This window comes from Neolamprologus brichardi, chromosome 6 (genome assembly GCF_056152115.1).
Source record: "Neolamprologus brichardi isolate AB-2024 chromosome 6, ASM5615211v1, whole genome shotgun sequence".
NCBI lineage: Eukaryota > Metazoa > Chordata > Actinopteri > Cichliformes > Cichlidae > Neolamprologus > Neolamprologus brichardi.
In genome coordinates, this window is record NC_142109.1 from 21,830,533 (window position 1) to 21,857,318 (window position 26,786).

Sequence of the window (26,786 nt, forward strand, 5' to 3'; positions counted from 1 at the left end):
AATAAGTGTACTGTTCACCTCTGTTGTGAGTGTTTGGACACATGCATGCCTTTGTTATTGTTTTTCCATTTGCTCGGGGTGGCTCCAACTCTCTGTTACTACTGCATCCTGACAGCAGGTCATAGCACTTTCTCAAATATTTTAAGCCAAGAAATATCTTGACCAAATAAATTTGTTTCATACATGGATATATATATATACACACACACACACACACACACACACACACACACACACCGGACTGATCAAATAAAATCATTTCAAATATTTTAATCAAAGATTGAAACACAAAATGCCAAAACATTTGACAGTTGGATTAAAGGAGGAGGAAATGAAGTGCAGACCAGCAGGTCTTCTTTCAGCTGCATCTTCTTTTGGCTGCTCCTGTTAGAGCAGGGGTAGGGAACTCCAGGCCTTGAGAGCCAGTGTCCTGCAGGTTTTAGATCTCACCCTGGGTCAACACACCTGAATCAAATGATTTGTTCATTACCAGGCCTCTGGAGAACTTCAAGACATGTTGAGGAGGTAATTTAGCCATTTGAATCAGCTGTGCTGGATCAAGGATGCATCCAAAACCTGCATTAGAGATTAACTCATCATCTGCCTCCATCTCACCCTGTCCCAAGCGTCTTCCTCTGTCACACCAACCTTCTGCATCTCCTCCATCACTCCATCGATGAAACTCATCTGTGCTCTTTGTATCCGCATGTCTGATTTGGCAAAGATTTTACGCCGGATGCTCTTCCTGACGTAGTCCTGCCCTTTTATCTGGGTGTAGGACTGACACTATAGGAGGACACTGGCTTGTGGCCCCTCCTGTGGATGGCTAAAAAAGCAAACTAAAAAGTAATTAAGTAAAATGTTATTTCTATAGAGCCTTTTTAGACAAACATCACAAACCACTACACTAAGAAAACCCCACTTCTGATCTGAGGTGGCATGTGGGTTTAGCATCCTCTGATGTGAACTGGCTGAACTTCTGTGGACTGCTATTAAAGTCAGCTAAACTAATGGATTATACAATCAGATTACTAATATTAAACTTTATTAGTACTAGATAAATTTACAAATATTGTGAACTTTATTTAAATAGAAAACAATTCACCGACAAGCTATCATTGAAAATATACGTTTGTATATGTATCATACTTGTATACTTACACCAGGGAAAGGAAACACAGATAAAAGGGTTAGTTATTGCACTCATTAACTTCTATCCTTTATTTCACTTCAGCGACATCAGTTAAAATTATTTTGTTTATTTGGCATAACCAAGATTTCCAATCTAATCTTTATTTTAGTGACTCCCAGCTTGGACCCTGCCAACAACATTCATCAATAAAACACCATAACCTCAATCTTTGTGTGTGTGTGTGTGTGTGTGTGTGTGTGTGTGTGTGTGTGTGTGTGTGTGTGTGTGTAATCATTTATCTGTACAATGTGTACAATTTATCCATGAGTAAATGCTGTTTTGTGAAGTAATAAAGAGGAGCTTCACTGCACACATTATGAAATATAAATTACAACAAAGGAGGCCCTGAAGTGTTGAACAGCTGTTCAGTAGGAATGGGGGAAACATTTGGCTTTCAGAAATGCAGCAAGTGTTTGTGGACTATGCGCTTACCTGCTGCTCTCTGGCAGGTAGCTCCATGCCCTCCTGGGTTTTAAATGCACCTTAGAACACACATACATCAACACTACAATGAGCGGGTGGAGGGAGGTTAGGAGTCTTCTCTCACCCTCGTTCTCTGCGGTCTGCTGGAGCAGGGGGGCTAGGAGGAGGAGTTGGCCGTCCGACTGGGGTCCGGAATGTGGGGCCTCCCTGCTGCTGCGGAGTCGGGGCGGTCTGCTTCTCCCCACCGCAGGGAAAAAGGGTAACACAACCTGGGTCTGGGTGCAGTTCCCCCCTCCAGGGGCAAGGGTACCTAGACCCGGTTTGTAGAGTACGCTTGGGGAGTGTGATTGTGTGTACAGCGTCTCTTTATGTCTGTCTCCACGTTGGTTAAGTGTGGAGTAAGTGCATATGAGAGCATGAGGGTGGGAATGGATGTTTGTATCTGTGTGTGCCTGTATGTCTGTGTCCATATGTCAGGTTGGGTATCAGACGCCACCTCTCTGAGGACAGCTCAGGCCCTCCAAGGTTTGGAGGCCTATCTCCCCCCACCACTTCCCCTGCCGGGGGCGGACTCCCTCAGACATCGGTGCGTTGGTGGTTCTTTGTGTCCGGGGGTGGGCGTCCGGGTGCACACCGGCTCACTCCTTGGCGGCTGCTTATCGGGGCCTGGAGCCTGGGGCTCGCTTGGGCCACTTCGGAGGTGGGGTGCCCCCGGCCTCTTGGCCTGGGGCTCGGTCACTCAGGCACAGCTGGCTGCCGGCGGAGCTCACGGGCACGTCGCTGCAACCCCCCCTGGCTTCTGCTCCGTGGCTGCTGGGTGACCCCTCATCTGGGACTCTCCTCAGCTCTTTCTGGGACAGTGGCACGGCTGCCCCTCTGTTGGTCTTCCTTGGTCTCTTGTGTTCTGGGGGCCTCTGGATGTCTGGAGTTTTGATCTCCTCCATACCTGCTTCATGCCCTGGAGGACGGGGCAGTGGCCCCCCACACCCTCTAGCAGATCATTACATGAGGGAACCTTTTAAGAAAACAAGCGCGTCCATGCTCACAGGTGTACACACGGGTGATCACACACACAAACTACACCCTTTTTGGCTCCTACCTCAATGCACACTGTGCTGTCGATCTTACGTGCTGCACAATAATGTTTAATATTTAGTATTTACTGTCATATTCCCATATATCATTGTGATGTTGTTTATTGTATTACTCTCGTTTTCTTCTGCTTGTTTTCTTTTTTCTTTCTCAACAGGTGATCCAGGTGATCGATACATGTATTTTTTTTTTCTTTTTTTTTTTTTTTTTAATTTTTTTTTGCTTATTCTGTTTTTTGCCCTTCTCCCCCGTCCCTCTTCTCAACTGTTTTTCTTTCCCTCTTTCTTTCTCCCTTTTCTTTCCCCCAGTCAAGTCTGTCCCGTATTCAGCAAGTGAAAATAAAATAAAGAATAAAAGGTGAATCAAATGGACCATTACGGCAAAGCTGGGATGGTCAATTTGGTAAAGAAAATCCGTTGGACATCTTTCTTCGCCTTTAGACAATAATTCTGATGGCAAAAGAGCCAAACGGGACAGGCAAAAAAAAAAGAAAAAAAAAAAAGAAAAAAAAAAAAGAAATGCAGCAAGTGGTTTTCTCAGTTCCCAAACATTTAAAGTCTGTTAAAAGAAGCAGTTTTCAAACACATTAAGGAACGTCACTGCCCAGTGACATTTTTGTTACTGAAACATTTTACTGGCATCAAATTCAAACTGAGTAATTAATAAAATTATATAAATGTATGTTTCAATATTATAATTTATGTTATATTCAAACAAATACAGGTTTTAAATGACATCACTGCAGTTCTTACAGGTGTAGTCAGATGTTTACATACATGCACACCCATCATGGGCATGAATATATTGTAATTTTGGGCTTTTAATGATTCCTTTGAACTGCTCTTTCTTCACAGTTGAGTTTTTTTGTGGAGCATTGAAGGCCTGGGTGCACAAATCCAAAAGTATTTTGGATTTTCAATCAACAGATGGTCAAAGGTATACATACATCCCCACTAACATTTGGATAAATGTCCACCTCCACCTGGCTGGATATTTGACCACCCTTGTTGGCAGAATTGGTAGAATTCATTTAAACTGGATGGTTTCCTGACACAGCCCTGGCCTTAAAGCACAGATCACAAATTTTCAATAGGGTTGCGGTCAAAGATTAATGTTGGACTGCTCTATCCATTACAAAACCAGTTTTTCAATTCAATTCAATTCAATTCAATTTTATTTATATAGCGCCAAATCACAACAAATGTCGCCTCAAGGCGCTTCATAGATACAGAGAAAAGCCCAACAATCATATGACCCCCTATGAGCAAGCACTTTGGCGACAGTGGGAAGGAAAAACTCCCTTTTAACAGGAAGAAACCTCCGGCAGAACCAGGCTCAGGGAGGGGCGGCCATCTGCTGCGACCGGTTGGGGTGAGAGAAGGAAGACAGGATAAAAGACATGCTGTGGAAGAGAGACAGAGATTAATAACATATATGATTCAATACAGAGAGGTCTATTAACACATAGTGAGTGAGAAAGGTGACTGGAAAGGAAAAACTCAATGCATCATGGGAATCCCCCGGCAGCCTACATCTATTGCAGCATAACTAAGGGAGGATTCAGGGTCACCTGGTCCAGCCCTAACTATATGCTTTAGCAAAAAGGAAAGTTTTAAGCCTAATCTTAAAAGTAGAGATAGTGTCTGTCTCCCGAATCCAAACTGGAAGCTGGTTCCACAGAAGAGGGGCCTGAAAACTGAAGGCTCTCCCTCCCATTCTACTTTTAAATACTCTAGGAACAACAAGTAGGCCTGCAGAGTGGGAGCGAAGTGCTCTAATAGGGTGATATGGTACTACAAGGTCATTAAGATAAGATGGGGCCTGATTATTTAAGACCTTGTATGTGAGGAGCAGGATTTTGAATTCAATTCTGGATTTAACAGGAAGCCAATGAAGGGAAGCCAAAACAGGAGAAATATGCTCTCTCTTTCTAGTCCCTGTCAGTACTCTTGCTGCAGCATTTTGGATTAACTGAAGGCTTTTCAGTGAGTTTTTTGGACATCCTGATAATAATGAATTGCAGTAGTCCAGCCTGGAAGTAATAAATGCATGAACTAGTTTTTCAGCATCACTCTGAGACAGGATATTTCTAATTTTAGAGATGTTGCGCAAATGGAAGAACGCAGTCTTACATATTTGTTTAATATGTGCGTTGAAGGACATATCCTGGTCAAAAATGACTCCAAGGTTCCTCACAGTGTTACTGGAGGCCAAGGTAATGCCATCCAGAGTAAGAATCTGGTTAGATACCATATTTCTAAGCTTTTCAGCGCCGAGTACAATGACCTCAGTTTTATCTGAGTTAAGAAGCAGAAAGTTAGTGGCCATCCAAGTCTTTATGTCTTTAAGACATTCCTGCAGTTTAACTAATTGGTGTGTGTTATCTGGCTTTATGGACAGATAGAGCTGGGTGTCATCTGCATAGCAGTGAAAATGTATGCTATGTCTTCTAATGATGCTGCCTAGGGGAAGCATGTATAATGTAAACAGAATTGGTCCTAGCACTGAACCCTGTGGAACTCCATAATTAACCTCAGTGTGTGAAGAGGACTCTCCATTTACATGCACAAATTGGAGTCTATTAGATAGATATGATACAAACCACTGCAGTGCAATACCAGTAATACCTACAGCATGTTCTAATCGCTCTAACAGGATATTATGGTCAACAGTATCGAATGCTGCACTAAGGTCAAGAAGGACAAGCACAGAGGTGAGTCCACTGTCAGAGGCCATAAGAAGATCATTTGTAACCTTCACTAAAGCTGTTTCTGTGCTGTGATGAACTCTGAAACCTGACTGAAAATCTTCAAATAAACCATTCCTCTGCAGATGATCTGTTAGCTGTTTGACAACTACTCTTTCAAGGATTTTTGATATGAAAGGAAGGTTGGAGATTGGCCTATAATTAGCTAAGACTGCTGGGTCTAGAGATGGCTTTTTGAGTAAAGGTTTAACTGCAGCCACCTTGAAGGCCTGTGGTACATAGCCGATTATTAGAGATAGGTTGATCATATATAAGATCGAAGAATTAATCAATGGCAGGACTTCTTTGAGCAGTTTTGTAGGAATGGGGTCTAAAAGACACGTTGATGGTTTGGAGGAAGTAATTATTGAAGTTAACTCAGAAAGATCGATTGGAGAAAAAGAGTCTAACTTAACATCAATGGAACTAAGAGTAGCTGTAGATAATATTACATCTGTGGGATGATTATTGGTAATTTTTTCTCTAATGATAAAAATTTTATTTGTGAAGAAGTTCATGAAGTCATCACTAGTTAACGTTAAAGGGATGGTTGGCTCAAAAGAGCTCTGACTTTTTGTCAGCCTGGCTACAGTGCTGAAGAGAAACCTGGGGTTGTTCTTATTTTCTTCAATCAGTGATGAGTAGTAAGCTGTTCTAGCTTTGCGGAGGGCTTTCTTATAAAGCAACAAACTATTTCTCCAGGCTAAATGATGATCCTCTAAATTTGTGACACGCCATTTCCTCTCCAGATTACGAGTCATCTGCTTTAGGGTACGTGTTTGAGAATTATACCACGGGGTCAGGTACTTCTGATTAGAGGCCTTAGTTTTCACCGGAGTTTTGATGTGAGTTTGGTGAATGTATACATATCTTATATCTATAGATCTATATCTACCTATCTATATATATCTATATCTATATATTAGTGCCGTCAGCGTTAATGTCGTTAAAATGACGTTAACACCATAGCAAGGCGCTAACGCGTTGACGCCGTGCAGCCGTCCCACAGGGCGATCCGCTAGCTATCTATCTATCCATCCATCCATCCATCCATCCATCTATCCATCCATCCATCCATCCTGGGGAAAGAACAGCTCAAATAAATTAAAAATGACCATGATATTCATGCCTATGATGATTGTATTTAAACAACTTTCTTTGGAAACATTAATGTCGGTTGATTCGGTATCAAGGAAGGAAGGACAGAGGATATTGTCCAACATCAAAGAAAAAAGTGCTCAAACTAAGCAGCTTTAAAACAGGATTATGTGTAAAATGTAAACTTAAAAGTTGGAGGAAGTGATTATAGGGCCATACAAAGAGTAGAGAGCTGGGGTAAGAGCCTTTGTGAAAAAAAGCAGAGTGATCAATGAAATGTGTGAGAATACAAGAATCAGCTATAATTCATTCAGAGAAGGGACCCCTTAAGCTGTCACTGAACATCTTCTCTGTCTAGCCGGTACAACCATGGAGTAGCAGTTTTGAAGGCCTACAATGAAAAATTCATTATGCAGCCAAGGAAAGCCGCCTCAGTTGTGTTTCCCCTTCATAAATCTTCCCTTTCAGAGGTAATCATTCACCTTGATGAAGAAAACGAGAGGCCGCAGGAAAGGAAAATCTGTCTGGAAACATTTGTTGCATGTCAACATTTATGCAGCCTGCTGAGAGAAACACTTGTTACTTATTTATCCTTGTTTAAACATGAAGGTGCACACAGAGACAAGTACAAAGTACACTTAAAGGACCAAAAGTAATGAGGGATGATAAAAATATCACTATTACATTGCAGTGCGTCAGTCTGGACTAGATTTTAAATACTAGGTATTGTAATACATTAAAATTGCCAATGTTGTTGTTTGGGGCTCTACTCAGCTCTTCCCAGGTGGATGGCACAGTTCCCCCCCTTTTGGTGGTCCTCCTCGGGTCCTCGTACTCTGGGGCCTCTGGATATCTGGGGCCTGGATCTCCTCCATACCTGCTTCATGCCCTGGCGGACGGGCTATGGCTCCCCACACTCCCTAGCAGATCGTTACATGGAGAAACCTTTGGAATACAAGCATGCTGATCCACACAGGTGTGCACACAGGTGTTCACAGACGTGGACTACACTTTTCTTGGCTGCTGCCTCAAAGCACATTGTGTGCTGTCTATCTTGCGTGCTGCACAATATCGTTTAATATTTAGTATCTACTGTTATCTACTGCTAGCTAGTTTATTGTGATGGTGCTGTATTCCAGTAACTCAAAGAAGTCCAGACGCTTTTCTTTGCAAGCTCCTTTGACTACGATGACCTGGATGACTGAGAACCTTCACAGACATGTATTTATTATGTTGATCTTTTTTTTGTTTGCTTTCTCTTCTGTTTTTTTTTTTCTCCATACATGTGATCCAGGTGTTTTGTTTGTTTTTCTTTCTTTCTTCCCCCCTTTCTGACCGTCTCTTCTCCCCTCTGGTTTTCTTTCTCTCCCTCTCTTTCTTTCATTCTTTCTCCCTGTTCTATCCCCCAGTCATGTCTGTCCCGTTTGTAAAATAAATACATAATTATAATAAAGGTCAATCAAATGGACCAATATGGCAAGGCCATGATGATCCACTTGGTAAAATAAATCCGCTTGGCATCTTTCTTGGCCTTAAGACAACAATTCTGATGGCTAAAGATCCAAACGGGACACAAAAAAAAATAATAAAATTGTCAATGTTGTTACACCTTATTTTCCTGTGTTTGGGTTGATTACCTAACGGTTACTAAACCTCTCAAATACATGTATATTTGGCTCTAAATTGTAATGGACCATAAGCGTAATCGACACTGTAGGCTATGTTGGTACAGATAGAGTAACCGTCGAACGTTTTCTAATGAGAGCGTTTCCTAATGAAATGTATATATAAACCATTACTAACAGCTGTTCTGGAAAGCTTTCCCACCCAATTTCCACAGCCTGAAACCCCCAATGTACTGTTCTTGAAGTACTATCGCCACCTAGTGGACAAAACAAGTTGTGCGCCGTTCTATTTCATCTATCAGTGTTACTTGAGCTTCCAGCTTCACCGGTCAAAAATCTGTCAATTTCTTGTAAATGTGATCTATCAGGATGCCTTGGAGGAAATTTATTACATCTGGGACAAAAATCTGCCGCGTCCACAATATGGGTTCAAATTTAATGGTCACTGTGATCTTGCAAAATATATTTTTAGTTACAACTAAGTTGGAAATTCAGACAGATATCAAATACATGACATGGCATTACATTTTGAATCTGAAGGGCTGAAGACACTGTTGGCGACTGGACTGAGAGTGGAAAAATCTGTGAATGATGGAAAATTTCTCTGACATTAAATCCTCTGTGTCTTTTGCGGATGTAAGTAAACTCTTGTGATAATTAACTTTTATAAATTATTTATAAGATAAGTGATGAATGTTTAGCTGGCTAAAGGTTCATATTCATTCATAGTTCACAGATTCTTGTTAGGTCTCAAAATGTAAATAGTTTTATTGCATTTAACTGTGAAGATGTATTTTTACTTCATTTTTGAACTTTTTAGGCTAAGGAAATCGCATACCTACATGCACATACCCCAGCAAAATGCGGCACATCTTGCTACAAACCCCTTTTGGACTTAAAAAGACAAACAACAACAACAACAAAAATCCAAGGAGCTGACAGGAGAAAAAAAATGCTGCTGTGTGGGGAGGTATTTGCTGGAAAGGAGCTCAAGAAAGTGTCGACACTTTTAATGGCCAGACAGGACTTGGAAAGCTTTGTAAAAGCATTCAAAAACAGTTTGACACTATGTGCGAGGAGACTGACAGAAAACTGAAAGAAAAGGAGAAGTAAGGTTGGATCTTAAAAGAAAATCTGAGCATCCAGCCAAGTGAGAGTGAGAAGGTCAAAAAACACCAAGCGACAGAGTGCAAACAAGGCAATGAGGTGAAGCTGTCACTAAACACAACAGCAAAGCTGGCAGGGGGGACCATTGAGTTTAAAACTCTGTAGGAGCACTGTGGAAAAACTTCATCCAAGACAGCTGAATTTTCAAACTTGAAATGATGGGACTGGTAGGAAAACATTTGGCCAAGCTGAAAACAATTAAGCCGAAACACCACCAGAGCAAAACTGAATGCCAGAAAAATTTCAAAGCTTTGGAGGACTGTCTCAGATGTGAGCTGGCAGCAAGAAAGAAAGAAAGAAAGAAAGAAAGAAAGAAAGAAAGAGAAAAGGCTTCAGAAACAGAGAAGAGACAATAAAGAGAAGCAGCTTTCCATGGTGAGGAGTCTGTCAACATGGTGAGAAAGCTGGAGGAGGAGATCAGGCTCACGAGCCATGCAAAACGCTGAGCTAATGCCATTTTACCTAATCGTTTGAGTTACATGATAATATGATGGATTGTAAGATTTTTTCTTTTCAAAATGACAATAAAATGCTTTGTTTGTCTTTTTAGGAGCTTACCTTAAAAACTGACGAAGGCAAAGCCGAGATGAAAAGGGAGAAGGCTAGAAATGGAAGTAGTAGATAAACAGAAGAGATGAAGAAAGCATGAACATAAAGGGAAAAAAGTTGAAGAAAGAGCAACATAACAGGAATGCAAAAAGAGAAAAAGAAACAACAAAAAATAAGGAGAGATATAAACGAAAAGAAGGAGGAAAGCAGAAAGACAGAAAAGTAAGTCTCTCTTCCTAAACCCCATTTTCCCTTTTACTTAGTAACTGCAGTTAGGTCCATATATATTTGACAAATATATATATAGACAAATGTTTATTTTATAATTTTGGTTCTGCACATTACCACAAAGAATTTTAAATGAAACCACTCAGATGCAGTTAAAGTGCAGATTTTCAGCTTTAATTCAGTGGGTTGAACAAGAGATTGCTGCTAATGACAGCCTGATGTCTTGAACTCATGGACATCACCACATGCTGTGTTTTCTCCTTTTTAACATTGTCAGGCCTTTACTGCAGCAGCTTGTTTGTGGGCCTTTCTGTCTGAAGTTTAGTCTTGAAATGCATTTGAAGAATATTCCACTTCTTTGCTTTAATAAACTCCTGGGTTGCTTTGGCTATATGTTTTGGGTCATTGTCCATCTGTATTATGACGCCCAATCAATTTGACTGCATTTAGCTGGATTTGAGCATGTCTTTGTACACGTCGTTGAACACCTCAGAATTCATTCGTCTGTTTTTGTCCTGTGTCACATGATCAATAAAAACTAGTGTCAGAGTGCCACTGGCAGCCATGCATGCCCAAGCCACAACAGTGCCTCCACCGTGTTTACAGATGATGTGGTATGCTTTGGATCATGAGCTCTTCCATGTTTGCTTGTCTGTTGACAGCAAACTCTTCCAAATGCAAGCACCACATTAATGGCATAATGAAGGAATGCTCACACCTGCCCATGAAATACATGGGCCAATTAGTCCAATTACTTTTGTTCCCTTTAAAAACAGGGTGGCACATGTTAACCCTTTATTGACCGGCCCTTCAAATTTACCTGTAAAATGGGCCCGCCGGTGGGCCCATGGTCAATAAAGGGTTAAGGAGCTGAAACTCCTAAATCCTTCATCCAATTTGAATGTGGATACCCTCAAATGAAAGCTCCACACATTATGCCCATGTCCATTATATAACAATAATTGTATTTGTATTGTGTCCAAATATATATGGACCTAGCTGTAAATACACCTGGCATTGCAACAACTTAATAGCAAAAGGTATAGATATTTAGCTGTCTGGCTACGTGAACATAATCCTGAAGATAAAGCATTTTTTTTGGTTCTGTATAGGTTTTACTGGAGTGACTGCATTTTATGCAGGAGAAAACACCACCATCCTGTGACAAAACTTTAGAACTACATCAAAATAGTCCCACAGAACTTATATTAATATAAGTATATTAAATTAAATTATAGTAAAAACATTTTTTAAATAAAAACCACCCTCAGATGCAAAAGTGGCGCACAAAAGCCAGTTTTGTTATAGACAAAACTGTAGTTTTTACACCTAGTATATTTTTTTTCCATTTATATGATGGAAACCTCTAGACTCCACGCAACTAGAAAAAAATCAACACTGGTTAAAAGAAAAATATGGATAATGTGGCAGCTATTTATTGATGATATAATCCCCCTGCTGTAATCTGCGCCCATGCACCTATATCATTACTTCTTGTTTTTAATCTTGTTAAAAAATATAAAACATGTAATACCTATCATGATGATAACTTTAGTTCATCGTTCTGGTGAAAGTAGATGTTTGCACATTTATTGGGTTACAGTTAATCATCAACTATGTTTTAGTGTCCATGAAGCTTTTAAATATGTTGGTGGATAAACGCTTCTAACAATGGTTATAGCAATACAAGAAAATGTCAGCAGTTATTTCAATAAACTGATCTGTTAGAATAAATAATGTGTAAAGAGAAAAACCGTCCTGTAAGTTAAGTTCCAAATAAGACATCATTGACTATCAGCCCAATCTGCTACTATTCTTGTTTTAAGACTTCGTGAGTCATGAACGTTTTCGTGAGACATCGGTGTGTTGGCCATGATCAAGACAGTTGCATGTTGTATGGCGAGCTGGCTTTGGGAGGTCTGTCCATCGGGGAGTGTTTTTGCTATAAAGGAATGAGACACACTTTATTTTATGTCTCCAAGTGCTATTCAGCACCCAAGGTTCGCCAGAATATTGCATTGCAGTGAAATCAGTTATTTGCTTCACCTGTCGGCCTACCCTGCTTCCTGTTTTGAACCTCTGGGCGTGTCTGTGACGCTCATTTCGTATTCGCGCGAGAATACGTTCTTTACAACTTCCTCTTATTGAAGCGCCATTTTCGGCCTTGTCACGGGATTACAGCATGCTGTTCTCAAACAGATAATAAGACAAGTGTTTAGAGTTTTGATACCGGTTTTCCAGTATTTCATAAAATGGGGCGAAAAAAGAAGAAGCAGATGAAGCCATGGTGCTGGTATCCTTTTTGTTTCGACGACAAAATGCCGCTGTCGAAAGACGAGGGGCTACATGTTAGCTCGACAAAGGGAAGGCCCAAACTAGCCTCTTGACGCCCTAAAGCTTGCGTTAGCTTAGCGACTGGTACTCACGAACTTAAGAGTTTTGCTGGTTGATTTTCACTTAATGAGATATTTTTAAAGCTGTAAAATACTCGGTATCGGTTGTATTTCATTTTTAGTAGAATTTGGGTTCGTGGTGCTGGTTACAGGAAGCGAATAATACATTGGATATTAACGGCTCTGTTAGCATTTAGCTTCGTTTATGATTCAATCCTCAGGACTGATCCGTCTTTAGATTTGTGTAACCAAACGATTTGCGCTACTTAGTCCCTGAGAGTGATGGTTATTTTAAGCAGTTCTTATGTTATTTTGCCGGCTTGTATGGTCGCTGAATTTCGATCTTGTACAGTGTTACTGGGCAGTCCTTAACTTCAGTTTCCAGGTACTGTAATCGAGACTTCGACGATGAAAAGATCCTCATTCAGCATCAAAAGGCAAAACATTTTAAATGCCACATTTGCCACAAGAAGTTGTACACTGGCCCTGGCTTGGCTATTCATTGCATGCAGGTATGGGTTTTTAATTATTAATAACCTTATTAATATTTGTAACATCTTTGTTTAAAAAAACACATTAGTTACAGGTAATCGAGTAGTTATTCGAGTTTGTGGTGACTCACTTTGCATATTTTTCAGGTGCACAAAGAGACGATTGACAGCGTACCAAATGCAATTCCAGGAAGAACAGACATCGAGCTGGAAATCTATGGCATGGAGGGAATTCCAGATAAAGACATGCAGGAACGAAGGCGAACGTTAGAACAGAAATCACAAGGTTTGTTCACCTATGCAAGGGCTGTGCTTATGTTGACTAAAACCTGGTTTATATTATAGGGTTTGTAATATTATGCATGAGTCTTAGTAATCTAATACAGTGTTATGGTATGGGTGACATAAGATTTTGCTTAGGTGTCAACATTTTCAATTTTCAGAGAGTCAAAAGAAGAAGTCAAACAATCAGGATGACTCTGATGAGTCTGATGATGATGAAGCTGGACCGTCAGCTCAGCAGGTCACTGTGGTCCAGGCCCAGGCAGGCTATGCTGCTCCAATGGCACAACCTGGGATCCCTCCTGTGGCTGGAGCACCAGTGATTCCTCCTGCAGGATATCAAGGCAAGGATTTTTATTTATTTATTTTTTTACAAACTTAAAAATCTATGCATCAACTACACATATGAAACGGGCTTAGCAGCTGATCAACTTTTAATTCCAGTTGCAGTTCTGTTTTTTAACTAAAACTGTTATTGTGTTGAATTGTTTTGCAGTAGTTTACTCATGTCGCCGTTCTTCACATCCTTTTCATTTTCTTTTGCCAGTCGATAGAAGTTAAAGTTCATTCCAGGTTTATTTTAGTTTAAAAGTATTCTTTTTCTTTCCAATTGAATTGTAATTCTAATGCTAGGAAATATAGCATCCACAAATTTACGATATTTTTAAATGTTTTTGCTAGATGGATTTTACTGCTGAATCACAGCTGCATTTAAGGAGACATGGGAATTTGATTTCTGTAGCACTTTACGTAACACATTCCTGCTGGATGTGTCTCTAAATTCATCCACAATCTCAGATAATTGGTGTAATTGTTGGGCACGCATGACCTGTAATTAACCAACAAATCCACCTCAGTATATATCTTAGTATTTTTGTAAGTTTTTAGCTACCTTCTTAAAAAGTTGACAGTATTAATGCAGTTTGTCCACCAGAGAGCACCAACAAATAATTTTTGTTCAGCGGGTGTATCTATTTTAACCCTATAGAGGATCTGTCATGTATGCTTTTAACACACTCCTTCAATTTTTTTGCCACAAATATCTAAATATGACTGAAATCATTCAAGAAACTAAATGGAGCCTGTGAAAATGTAGTTTATGTATGTGTATCTTTTTGCTGTGTTTATTTGCCTACTTGTTTGATTGTTTGTGTGGCATGATGAGTTATTGCTAAATAAATCTTCTCTAACCCGTTGTTACAGGAATGCCTCCTATGATGCCCGGTGTTCCTCACATGATGCATGGCATGCCTCCTGCAATGCCTGGAATGCCACCAGGGTAATTAATTTACTAACTTTTGATTCAATAGTAACTTTACCATCCAGTGTTTTGTCTGTAGGGATAATACAGTCATGGAGCTAACTGAAATGCAGTTTTACTGTAGTTGACAGTCAGATCAGTGTGTCCAATTTTCTGTGGGTCTCTGCTTTTTGCAGTATGATGCCAATGGGAGGGATGATGCCCCCAATGATGCCAGGGATACCTCCGGGTGAGTTGTGCTTGCATTTCAGAAACAACCATTGAACTTATATTACACAAAGAACTAAATTTGACAAATGTGATCATGTAAACACTTCTGATTCTGGTTCTGGTTCATCCTACAGCAGTCCCACCCCACATACCCCCAAGGCCAGGAATTCCTCACATGGCCCCAGCCCCTGCAGTCACTCGACCAGCCGCACCAGCGGCCCAGCCAGCTGTCACCAAACCTCTCTTCCCCAGTGCAGCACAGGTGGGCATTGTAACCCCACTAACACACATGCAGTGACTTCTTTAGACATTTGCCTCAAATAGATGTTATTGTTTTCTTAGGTCTCATGTTGTTAATGTAGTTTACTTTATCTGGAATTAAACCGTCAACAGGGTGTTTTATGATGACGTTGTATACATAACAGGATTTTTCCAGGCTCAAAATTTAGGCTTGGAATCTGTGTCACTTGCTCATATTTGCTACATTTCTGGTTGGTTGATAAACAAATCGTCAGAAGTAGAACATAAAAGAAACCCCACTCAGATAAGCTGGTTAAAATTAGTCTTGTATACCAGGGGGAAGAAAACCCCTCATATTTTATTTCCCATTTGTTCTTGTTTCTGATGTGTCCCTTCGCTTTTCTAACCTTGTTTAGGGTATGTTGTAAAGGGTAAAATTCAGAATAAAAAACATTGTAGACATGTTACATGCCAACGCTGTGGTTTCCTTTCCACCATGCTGCAGATGGGCTCTGGTGTTCACAGCAGCACAGCAGCTGTCTCCTCTCCATCTGCAGACCCACAGTCTGCATCTCCCCAGCCTCCCTTTCCTAATATGCTACAAGTATGCTCACAGACAGGATTCTGTGCTCTGTGGCAGCTGCATGTTGAATATTTATTAACACTGCCTGTAAATTCTGAATTTGCAAACTTAAACATGGCTGGATACTAACCATATTTGCTTCATAAGTCTACTTGTGCACCAAAATAGCCATGCTGGCCATGATGTTGGTGTCACAGGATGGGCATCTCTGACAAGAACTGACATGTTTTGTTTGTGAGCTTCATTAGTGTGCATGCGCTTTAGTTAAAATAGGCCTAAGACGAGATTTACATTAACTTTATTTAGAATCTTCCACTCTCTCTCAACCTCAGGAGCATGATCCAATTAGTACTTAACAAATTTTGCAAGATTTTTGTTTTTCTCCCTTAACCCGAGTTCTTCCCATCTGAAGTGCTATAAATACTTCTAGTTCTTCTCCATTTAATGTAAAATTTGCACTATGGTTGAGACAAAATAGTGCAACAGCTTTGTTCCATTTAAAATAAAATGGAAACAAATTAATTGGGTAATTAATGTGTAATTTGTGTATTTAAGCTTCAGAGTAACCAAGTCATGAATACACTTGTACATTACAGTGCTTTAAAATGTAAAGCTTAAATCAAATGATTAGTTAACTTTTTCATTTTTTTTTAATGTTGTTACTGAGATGTCATCTTTTCACTGTAATTTTTAAAATTAATTTATTTGGGGGTTATTTTCATTCCTTTTTTGCATATTGCAACATTAAGCTAGTATCTTATTATTAATTTAAAAAAAATCAGTTATATGTATGGTGTCTTTGCACAGGCCCAGCAGACTGTTCCAGGAGTCGCAGGAGCTTCAAGTTCCCTCAGCACAGCTGCCTCCACTGACCCACCCAAAGCAACATTCCCTGCCTACACCCAGCCCTCTGTCTCTTCTTCTTCCACTTCTTCTAATCCCTCTAGCAGCACTGTGGCCAAACCCCCAGCCACAGTGACCAGTAAGCCTGCTACCCTCACCACCACGAGTGCAACTAGTAAGTTGATCCACCCTGATGAGGATATCTCACTGGTAAGTTGCTTGAGCTTTCTATTTTGCCCTTTTCACAGTAAGTAATGACTGATACATATTTATAATAGCACATTGGGCAATAGACAATAATAGACTGGTGCAGTATTTGACCACCAGCTTGATTATATATATCTTGATCATAATTCAGCTATATATTCAGAATATGTTTGAAGCGAAACACTTTGGTTGCACATCCTTAATACTACTTAGTAGTTCTTCTTTTGTGGTTATGTTAAAGGATGATTCTGAACTTGAACATCCTCAGTCTGAAATCAGGGCACGTCAACATTGGTACAAGTTCCTCATCATTTTTTTGTACTGTAAAGGGGCATAACAAAGTTTCTTTAGTCTGAATGTTTGTTCTGTGCATTGTCCCTGCCAACAGGAAGAGATGAAGGCCCAACTTCCTCGTTACCAGCGTCTTGCACCAAGACCTGGTCAGGCCCATGTGGCTGCTCCCCCAGTGGCAGCTGTGGGTGGTATAATGCCCCCACAGCAAGGCTTGCCACCACAGCAGCCAGGCATGAGGCATCCCATTCATGGTAAGAAAATGCAATTCTTTTTTTTTTTTTGGCAGTGTACAAAATTGTTTCTCTGTTCTAGCAAACTCCTTTTTTGTGTAACTCACTGTTCTACCAGCTTGTGCTCATTACCTGTCTGTGGATCATTTTAATTCACATTTCATTGAAAGCTTAGCTTTTTCTCAGCAGTCTCTGTCAAGTAGGTGTTTAATTAAAAAAAGAAACAGCAACAAAAAACAAGTATATTTGGCTGTTTTAAAAATATAATTAATTGAATTTTGTAGATTTGGACAGGAAGATGTATGGTGCACAGCAGGTGAGATCAGATGTCCTTTTGAACAGTAGCATTAAAACACTCCGTGCTCTTCTCTCTGTAGGTCAGTATGGTGCCCCTCCTCAGGGCATGCCAGGCTACATGCCCGGAGGGATGCCTCCATATGGGCAGGGGCCTCCCATGGTGCCCCCTTACCAGGGAGGCCCTCCCATGGGTATGAGGCCTCCCGTCATGTCTCCGGCTGGACGCTACTGAAGCAGCAAAGCAACCTGCACATTAGGTTTGAGGTTAACACCTTTCTATCACCCTTGTGCTTTTTCAAACCTAGCTGCAAGCAAAGAGCATAAAGACCAACGGTGGTGAAGACAAATATTTGTTAGAACACATGGACATTTAACGTAACATCTTTATTTGAAAAGAGCCAAACACCACATAAGTTTTTAACAACTATAACGTTGTTAACTAATTACATGTGAGGATATATTTTTCCCCTTAGGTTTCACTCAGGTTCATAGAAGTGAAGTGTGTTTAAATGATTCATATTTCTTTTGAAGCTGCTGGAGTTTCATGAACGTACCAACTCCTTACAAAGGCAAGTTTCTCTTGTAAACATTTAATCATATTTTTGTTTATTTCTTTTGGTGGAATGATTGAGGCCCTCACAGCATGCTTAGATGCTGTTGGACATTCGTCCCCAACCTTGGTTGGTGAGGGTCTCAGAAACTGGTTCCAGTTATGTAGTCTATAAACTCCATGACTCATCAGGCTCTAGTTTTATTCTTTTTTCAGGTTTGATTTAAATATTTCCTGGTCCTAAGTCTACTTGTATGCATCCTTTGTAATGTTTTATCAATCTGTTGTAATAAAATCCATCTTGAAATCCAATGCTGGTTTGTCCTGACGTGCGTGGAGGTGAGTCATGAAGGTTTGTACTGATGTCTTTTGTTTTTCTGCACAGCTTAGGGATTTGTTTAATGGCAGAATCTTATCAAGTAGCTTACCAAGTTTGCCATCATCTGTTTTTTGTTGAGTGCATCCATCATTGCCTTAATAATAGACTGATTATTAAAAATAAATTTAAAAAAAAATCCTTTACATAAATTCAGTAGCCTAATAAAGATTTTACATGCTTTAAGTTTGTGTACTTCCAGCCAAAAACTGAGATGTTGGCTAACTTTTTGTTCCAAAATACTGCATGGTACCTGTGATATGATGGAATTAACTGCAAATTAAGCAATACAGTTGCAGTACACCCAGTCTGCAATGAAGGAAAAGCTAAGTTTCATTTCTGACCCATTAACTCCTACACACACACACACACACGGTTGACTGCTTTAATAACGTTGGTGTCTGTCATGGTCATCTCTCTATTATACATTGAAGAGGGAAAGCAAAACAAAGCCAACAGCAGCAGCTCTGAGCTTAACATATTTGTTTTTTAAGGTGAGGACTTTGCTATTTACTTTAGACTTCATTATAGTGTTAATCACTGTCTGCAGCGTAGTGCTTATTTCTGCAGTGTCTTTCTCCCTGCAGTTTTTTTGTTAAGAGTAACTAGAGCTGTCATTTCTATAGGAAAAATAAAATGCAAGAACAGACACCTGAGGGTCTTCTTGTGACCACTGCTATCCCCTTAACATTATATTTCTAAAATGATAGTAAATCGGTGCCTCTTATAATTTTCAAAAGCACTTTGTTTGGCTGGTCTTTACCACAGTGCTGGCCTGTGTTGCTGCGTGGTTTTGTTCGTGCTTTTAAATCCTAGACGTATCATAGTTGTCGGACATCTGCGGTTATCCTGTTACAGATTGCTGTCTATAAAGCAATCCATGAAAGAACAGACACTACAGGTGTGCAAATCTGAGTGTAGTGCATATATGGATTAAAAAAAAATGGCAGTTTTTTTAAAAAGTTCTTGTAGGTATTTGATGTGGCACAGTGTTTCCTCTGCCCATATCACTTACTGCTTTGTATTTGTTTTTGTCTGTAGCCCATCCATATCAGCTTTTCAGCCTTAAAACCCAATCAGCTGGCATGACAGGTCAGTTAAAACTCAGTAAGTACCTGATGATGTTCTAGTGTGGCTCCATCCTCTACATGTGGATGTTAGGCCTTGTATTATTAAATTTCACACCAATCAGCCACAGCACATGAACACTTGGACTACGCGTCTCCCAGCAGCAGATTTTAAGATGATTAGTGTCACTTCATCTGTGAGTGGTTTCAAGGTTGTGGCTCATTAGTGTGATGTCAGAAGAGCTGTGCCTGAAGTGACATTGAAATGTGCACCGAGTTTGTCTCTCTTGTCCTGTCTGAGTTTGAAAATTACAAACATGGTAAGTAGTCGTGGGATGGGCCGCCAGTGTCACCGGGGCTTCTGTCAAAGGGTCAGTTCACCCTGATTTCGCAAGTGGTGTCTAACCTGATTGCTCTTAGTTTTTGTGCTTGCTAGGTAAATTCCAGCATCTTACTAACTTTGCACATTGACATTAAAGAATTTCTGTCAAATGTTTCACACCAACATGATTGTTCTCCTCTGGGAAGTTCCCTTCAGTCTCAAGAATCATCACTGTTTTTGTTCCTTGTAATAAGTAAAATGATAATATGCATTTCCCCTGAAGTGTTTTTGGTAAAAGCACCATGATTCCAGGATTAGTCTTATATAGCAGTAAAATTTAGGCTAAACTTGAATTTATTTATTTTTTCTTCTCCTTGCTGTCTTACACATTCTCCAAAACAATATCACATTTTTTCCTGAACATAAAATTGTAGCGAGAATATCAAAAAGAAGCAAAACAGGACACCACAGATGAGAGCCAAGGGGAAAGGTTGTTTTAAACTTGGGTGAACTAACTCTTAAATTCTGACATAAGAGCTAATGTCTGTAATACGTAAAGTGAAAGTATTGATACTGGTTAGGTGGTTTTTTGTTTTTTTTCAGCTTTTTGGGTTTTTTTTTTTTTTGTTTGTTTTTTTTTAAGGGGGGGGGGGGTGACCAAGCTATTGGATTTCAGATGAATATGTTCTTTGTGCATAGCTATGAGCCTGTCTAACATGTGCTTCTTATTCATGTCATAACGGTATTCTGTATCAGATGCTTTATTTCTCTCTCCAGATAGTAAAATAAATATAAGCTGTCATATAAAGTACAGAAATAATACATGTCAATTTAATAAAAATAATTGAAATTTTCTGTTGACACTTGTTTTCTTTAACGGGTCTAAAAAAAAATACATTCTGGTTTATAACATCCACGTGTTCATGCTTGTAGGCATTCAGAAACTATCTGCCCCTCTACGAGTCACTGCTCCGTCACAGAGTATTAGTCAGATTTTAACCCCAACTTCATGATCACTAAATGCATGTTAACCCAAGTTAAGGTCAGAATTGTGATTTACTGCTGATTAACAGACAAATAATAGTGAAACAGTGAGAACCTTGACTTTCAGTGGAATCTAATTTCTGTTCGTGTAATAAGTTACAAAATTTAACAAAATTTGTTTCCGCTCCTCACCTGTCACATGAATCCTCTGTTCATAGTTATTTTACATGCAAATTTGTTTTGACTTGTTAGGTACTTTTGTTATTACTGTTTTTAACTCTTCTGTGTCACGTGACCTTGAATGTTTTGAAAAGGCTCCTAAAGTAAAACATGTTATTGCACATTATTGGACATAGGTGCAAAACTTCATCAAGGTATTTGTTTCACCTGCCATCGAGTAGTTGGTATACAATACAGTATTAATAAACCCTGTGGCTGTGTGTTAACATCTAGAGGAATTAGTGATGCATTTATTAAACCTGATTTTATGGTTGTAAGCATGAAAACAGTGGACTTGCACCAGTAGTTTGCAGAAGTATCACGAGTGTCTTTAATAGTTTTACTTAATAGATTTTTATTTGATTGTATCCACATTCAGCCACTGAAGTAAAGATAACAGTTCAAAAATAAAGCGAGTTGTCAAACTGTGACTCATTATTCAGAAAAATGCCATAAAGCCACCTCTGACACCTAATTGTGGTTTTCCTGATACAAATCTAGAGCACGAAATTAGTTTGTGCAGGTCGAGGTTGCACGAAATGCACTTTTTTCTACCATGTTTCAGTTGTTGATGCATTCAAATAACATCACACTGCTGTGCTAGTTGTTCTGTTTTTCTTATATCTGGTAATTGGAATGTGAACAATAGCATGATGAATGTTTTGATAACTGGAATTCCCCATAAGTCAGAAACGATGAGGATTCTTATCTAGATTAACGAAATACTCTGTAGTTTTGTCTGTAGTTAGAAGGTGAATCGCTAATATTGAAGAATGATCCAATTGTCTTATAGCTGAGACCAAGTTTATTTAACATGTACTGAAGCTGTGAAAAGCCCAAAAAAGGATATCTCTTAATCTCTGTTACATTCTTCAGTAAAAACTTGAGATCTGAATGTTTTCAGAGTACTTTCTTGAGTTTCTTGATTAATTGTTCAGCAATAAAATATCTTTTTAGGTCCCTTCAGTCACCGGACCTATTTTCTAGTCTCTCTCCAATGATGCAAATTATCATCAAAAAGCAGACACATCCTGTTCACGGACGAGTCTTCAGCATCATTTCCTCTGGGACATACAGAAATACTATCTGAGGAAAGTTTTTTTCCGAAACATGTGAAACCCAATTAATGCAAATGAAGCTCTGCTATTGAAGTTAATTGAAGCTAAGACAAAAGAGAGCATGTTCTGCTTCTTTCTTTAGAGCCAATGCTCAGCAAATACTCAATATGATCCTAAACTGTTTCAGCTGAGGTGTTAAATGCTTTAATTCATGGCTGTAGGAGGAGCTGATCCAACAGTCGTGATGTTCATTTGTTCGCGCTTCCTCTTGTGCATGTCTTGAGGTTTGAAGGTGGAGCTAATGGAGTTCCTCTTGGTTTCATTTACTGTAAGACACACTTGAAATTTAGTTTTTTACACTTGCATCTCTGCTGTTATGGTTTCCATCAGTGGCTTCCCACAAGATCTTAAGTGTGTGATGTAAAAGATGATTTGGATCCAATACCTTGCTTTTTTGTGGGCTCTAGTCATCACGCAGATTGGGTTTGGTAAGTTTGGTTGTGTTCCTCAGGCTGGTGGCTGGTGGTGGTTTGATCACTGGTTTTTCTTTCAATGTGAATTGTGCATGCGGCACAGTGGTTTGGGTAATTTCTGTGCGAAGGAATCTGAAGTCACTTGGAGTGCTGGTGGATAAAATGATAGAAGCAAAAAAGAGCGAACTGGAAATCTGTGAAAATAGTCTGGTCAGATTTATTGAACTTTTTTGCCTTTTGTTATAGTGTGAAATTGAAATATAGTCACTAGGCAAGTCTAATCTCTATTACAATGATAGATTGTAATCTAGACTTCAAGCATACAATTTGTTTTACATTCTGTTAAACAATACTCTTCATATTTAATATATTTGTTGCCCCCCCCCACTGCAGTAATTATCTGTGAAATGTTTTAAAAAATATGTGAAAATTATCTTTATTTTTCCAACACTTTAAAACATGCTTATCTAAAATGGAAATTAAAAAGCAACTAGAATGGTTTGCAAATCATTTGAACAATACATTTAACGGAAAAAAATGTAGAGAGATTTTATGAACAGATTTTGAATTTTTAACATGTAACAGCTAAAACCTTTAAAAAAAAAAAAAAACGAGTGGTGAAACTTATTATGTTATACAATACTATCATGAGTCAGAGGCATACTCTTTCAAAAGTAAAGATGGGAAGTGGTTCACCGCTTTGTGATCTTGGCGTAGAGTGCCAGTTGGTGCAACTGGTAACCTGAAAATCTGTCACATAATGCCGTTTGGTTTGAGAATAACATCCTTTTAAGTGAATATCTTCCTTATTTCAATAAATGCCAAACCACATTTTGCATGTAGTACAACAGAGCGGCGCATTAAAGAGCTTATCGTTCGCTAGAAACATTTGTTTAGGTGCATACCGTCTGTATACATATACAAACACATACACCTTCATTGCTGGTATTTCCATTTTGCATACCCCAGTTTTATGGAGATTTGGGCTAAAAATAAATTATGTTTAGTTCTTCTCTGTTTGTGATGTGCTTCTTTTTTTTGTCATTTTAATTTCATCTAAAGCTCACAGTGAGATTCGCTTCTTGAAGCGGCATGAGGGTGAATCTGTCGTTCTTCCCTGTGAGATTGAACAGAGGGACCCAGCACCCTTGGGAGTCTACCTGAAACGCACCTGGCTGAATCATAAAGAAGTGCTGTTCAAGTACACCAAGGAAGACTTTACAGCTGACAATTCTGCTGACAAAAGCCGCATTAGCGTCAGTGGAGACCCGAGCCTTCATTCTCTGAATATCACCATCTCTGAGCTGAACGCCAGCGACACAGACCGCTACTACTGCGAGTTTGTCGTGGAAAATCTTTCCTCTGCAGATGAAAAGATACCATCAAAGACGGAATTCTTCCTCCTTGTTGGTGCTGGTGAGTGTACTTTTTGATTTATTTTAGGTTTAGCATTAAACTACACTTACACTTTCCAAACCATATTACAGTGCTAAGGTGAAGCTTTTTTTCTTTGGGGATGTAAAAAGTGTAACATAGCGTCTCAGCAGTGCCTCAAACATCTTAAAAGTTTAACAGAGCAGTTCTGGTTGTTTGTTTTTTCCTAAGTATGGCACATTTCCTCCTTAACATATCATGTCAGACTCATGCACATAATAAAATCAGATTTGGAACTTGATCTTTACTAGTGGCACCCATATCCATTATATCGTTTTTATTCCCTTTCCCTTTGGAGATGTCCCTGAGTCAGTGGACACTTATCCAGAGTACGTGATAGAGAGATGTGCTGGGGGTTCAGCGGTACTCCCCTGCCTCCCCCAACGTGGGGAAGGCTTGGCCGTGGAGGGGGTGATTCTAAGGAGGCAGAAGGGTCGGGGACCTGTTGAGCTGCTGTACAACTCAAAGCAGCACCACAGCGGCAGCCGTTCTTCCTCCTCCTCTCAGTTCCCTGTTGAGAGGGTCCAGTTGTCCTCTGCGCCCGGCCCCGGCGGCATCACCTACAACCTCACCCTGCAGCAGCTGCAGCCAGAAGACAGTGCTTTGTACAGCTGCCAGCTGCTTCTGCACGGTCAACCCGATAGCAGTACCAGCCTAGGGAGACGTGTATTCTTTATTTCTGTACAAGGTGGGTCACATCACAGTGAGGGTTTCTCACCAGGTGACTTCAGCTGACTGGCATTTGCTGTTCAAGATGAAAGAAAAACTTCTTTCCATACTAATTGTGAAGATTTCTAGCTTTTACTAACAAAGCTGCCACTGATGATGTAATCAATAACACTGTGTTGCTGTGGGGCTTTTACAGCCAGCAAAGCTTATGGTCTGTATTAGTTTCACATCAACAATGTTCCAATGTCTTTTGCACTTTTTTTTCTCTGTAGGCATGTGAAAAACTGATAACACAAAGACAATAGCAGAAATTAATATATTTTGCATGTGAGATAAGTTTAATAAGGTGCTAACCAAATCAATCTGATAGCGCTAGTGATGAGAACAGGAATATTTCTGACTCATTTCCTTTGATGGTATCTGGTATTGAGGGGTTGTTTCTGAATGCAGTGTGAACTATATCCTTTAAGCTTATCTTCAATTTGGAAACAACTGAAATCTTTTTGTTTTTTATTCTAATGAAGTCTTATTTTAAAGTTGTAATCATTTGTGTCATGATGTTCTACATTTCCCCCTCTGTAAACAGATATCGTCTAATCTTCAGCAGGTTTAGGGATGTGTACACTTTGTTTTTAAGGCTTTAAAGGTCATTGTGCTGCTTAGCATATCTCCTGCTTTTAATGTGCAAACCAAATCTTATCAGATGTTTGATAACATTTGCCTATTTATGAACATTTAGGGGATTTTTTTTTTTTGGAGCTGTTTATCCTAAAGTTTGCAGAAGTTTTCACACTGTCTGATATCCTTTTGAGATATATTATTCGAACTGCAGCTTAAAACTAAGAAGGAAGTGACTTCTGATTCTGATTGTGTGTCTATGTTGAAGAAAGGGGAATGGTAGGGAGTTTCACATTTTCAACACGTCTTCCTCTTTCTGCTTCTCCACAGGTGGTCATTGGTGCGGTTGCTCCAGTTACTCCTCTCTGCTCTACGTTTTGTCATCAGCTGTGGGCGTTCTCCTCCTCCTCCTGCTCCTCACTGGATGTGTCTTATGTAAAGTGAGTGTCTTTTTTCGATTGTGATGTGCTACTTTGAGTATGCTCGTACACAGGGGCAAGAGAGTGAAATCTAACTGAAGCATTAGCACAAACAGCACCTGTTTGTTAAGATCATGGCTGATCTGCAGCTCACCACAGAAACCACACTGGTTTCACAACTTTGTGCAGCCAGTTATCAACATGTTTGTCTTAAAGTTCAGTGAAGAACACTTTCAAAAACCCTCTTCTTCTTCTTAGTTTAACAAATTTGTATTATTTGCTTACATTATGTGCTTAAATTGGCCTTTATTTTTTCCAAGCAAGGGTCAGGTTAAGAGTTCCCACTAAGGATGTCGCCTTGAGAGAAAATGACAAACTTTGATTTTGACACAGGAAATTGAGAATGTGTGTTAAGTCTTTGTTTTACTTCTCTTCCTCGCTCAATGATTGTCAGGGCAAAGCACGCCACAATGCGAAGTCACATAGTCCGGCCCCTATCTACGAGGAGATGAAGTCTCCCAGTCAAAAAGAGGCCCCTCTCCGTCTGAAGGACATGGGGTGCTCCGAGTACAGAGACAGCCCAGCGAAGAGGTCCTCGTCAGAGAACCACTATGAAACTCCAAGAGCAGCTCTCAACAGCATCAGAACCTAGAGCGACACTCGCAACTCCAGTTAACACACAGAAGAAAATGTTGCAGTTGGACATTTGTGCCTGAACTTGGCTGGTGGGGGTCAGTTCACTTTCTGGTTTGGCGTAAATATTTTTCTGGCTATGTGCATCCTTTGTAATATTTTATTGATCTGCTGTAATAAAATCCATCTTGAAATTCAAAGCTGGTTTGTCGTGATGTGCGTGCGGAGGTTTCATTTCATTTGTCATCTTGTTTTTGTTGAGTCCATCCATCACCCTTTAGGGGGTCTCCACAGTGGATCACTAGTATCCTCCTTTCAGTATACTGAGTCATCTGAGGCTTTCCTCATTTCTTCCTTCGTGGCATCTCCATATTTAGCATTCTTTATTCCATGTCTATGCTTTGCCTTGCTTCAACTTTTCTTTTTCCTTTTCATACAATATTAACAACAAAATTAGCTCTTAGTCAAGTTTCCTGGTGAAACCACAATTGGCAGTGTTGATGTCTGACTAGT

At 39.8% G+C, this 26,786-nt stretch overlaps 2 protein-coding genes across 4 annotated transcripts; both read left to right on the plus strand.

Moving 5' to 3' along the window:
* Nucleotides 1-12,245: 12,245 nt before the first annotated feature.
* On the plus strand, nucleotides 12,246-18,313 carry znf207b (zinc finger protein 207, b). Of its 3 annotated transcripts, XM_035906273.2 has the most exons (11): nucleotides 12,246-12,413; nucleotides 12,899-13,025; nucleotides 13,152-13,290; nucleotides 13,448-13,630; nucleotides 14,490-14,565; nucleotides 14,724-14,776; nucleotides 14,892-15,019; nucleotides 15,503-15,601; nucleotides 16,388-16,633; nucleotides 17,019-17,175; nucleotides 17,532-18,313. In XM_035906273.2, the coding sequence occupies exons 1-11, from the start codon at nucleotides 12,373-12,375 to the stop codon at nucleotides 17,681-17,683; spliced, it is 1,401 nt and encodes a 466-aa protein (XP_035762166.2). In that variant the 5' UTR covers nucleotides 12,246-12,372; the 3' UTR covers nucleotides 17,684-18,313. The 3 variants fall into 3 exon arrangements, with proteins under 3 accessions (XP_035762166.2, XP_006787502.1, XP_006787503.1); XM_006787439.3 differs by lacking the exon at nucleotides 15,503-15,601; XM_006787440.3 differs by lacking the exon at nucleotides 15,503-15,601 and having other exon boundaries at nucleotides 14,895-15,019.
* A 3,794-nt stretch (nucleotides 18,314-22,107) lies between these two features.
* LOC102786147 (uncharacterized) lies at nucleotides 22,108-26,452 on the plus strand. The gene is made up of 5 exons (XM_006787441.3): nucleotides 22,108-22,515; nucleotides 23,563-23,916; nucleotides 24,233-24,622; nucleotides 25,552-25,661; nucleotides 26,095-26,452. The coding sequence occupies exons 1-5, from the start codon at nucleotides 22,455-22,457 to the stop codon at nucleotides 26,290-26,292; spliced, it is 1,113 nt and encodes a 370-aa protein (XP_006787504.2). The 5' UTR covers nucleotides 22,108-22,454; the 3' UTR covers nucleotides 26,293-26,452.
* Nucleotides 26,453-26,786: the final 334 nt, after the last annotated feature.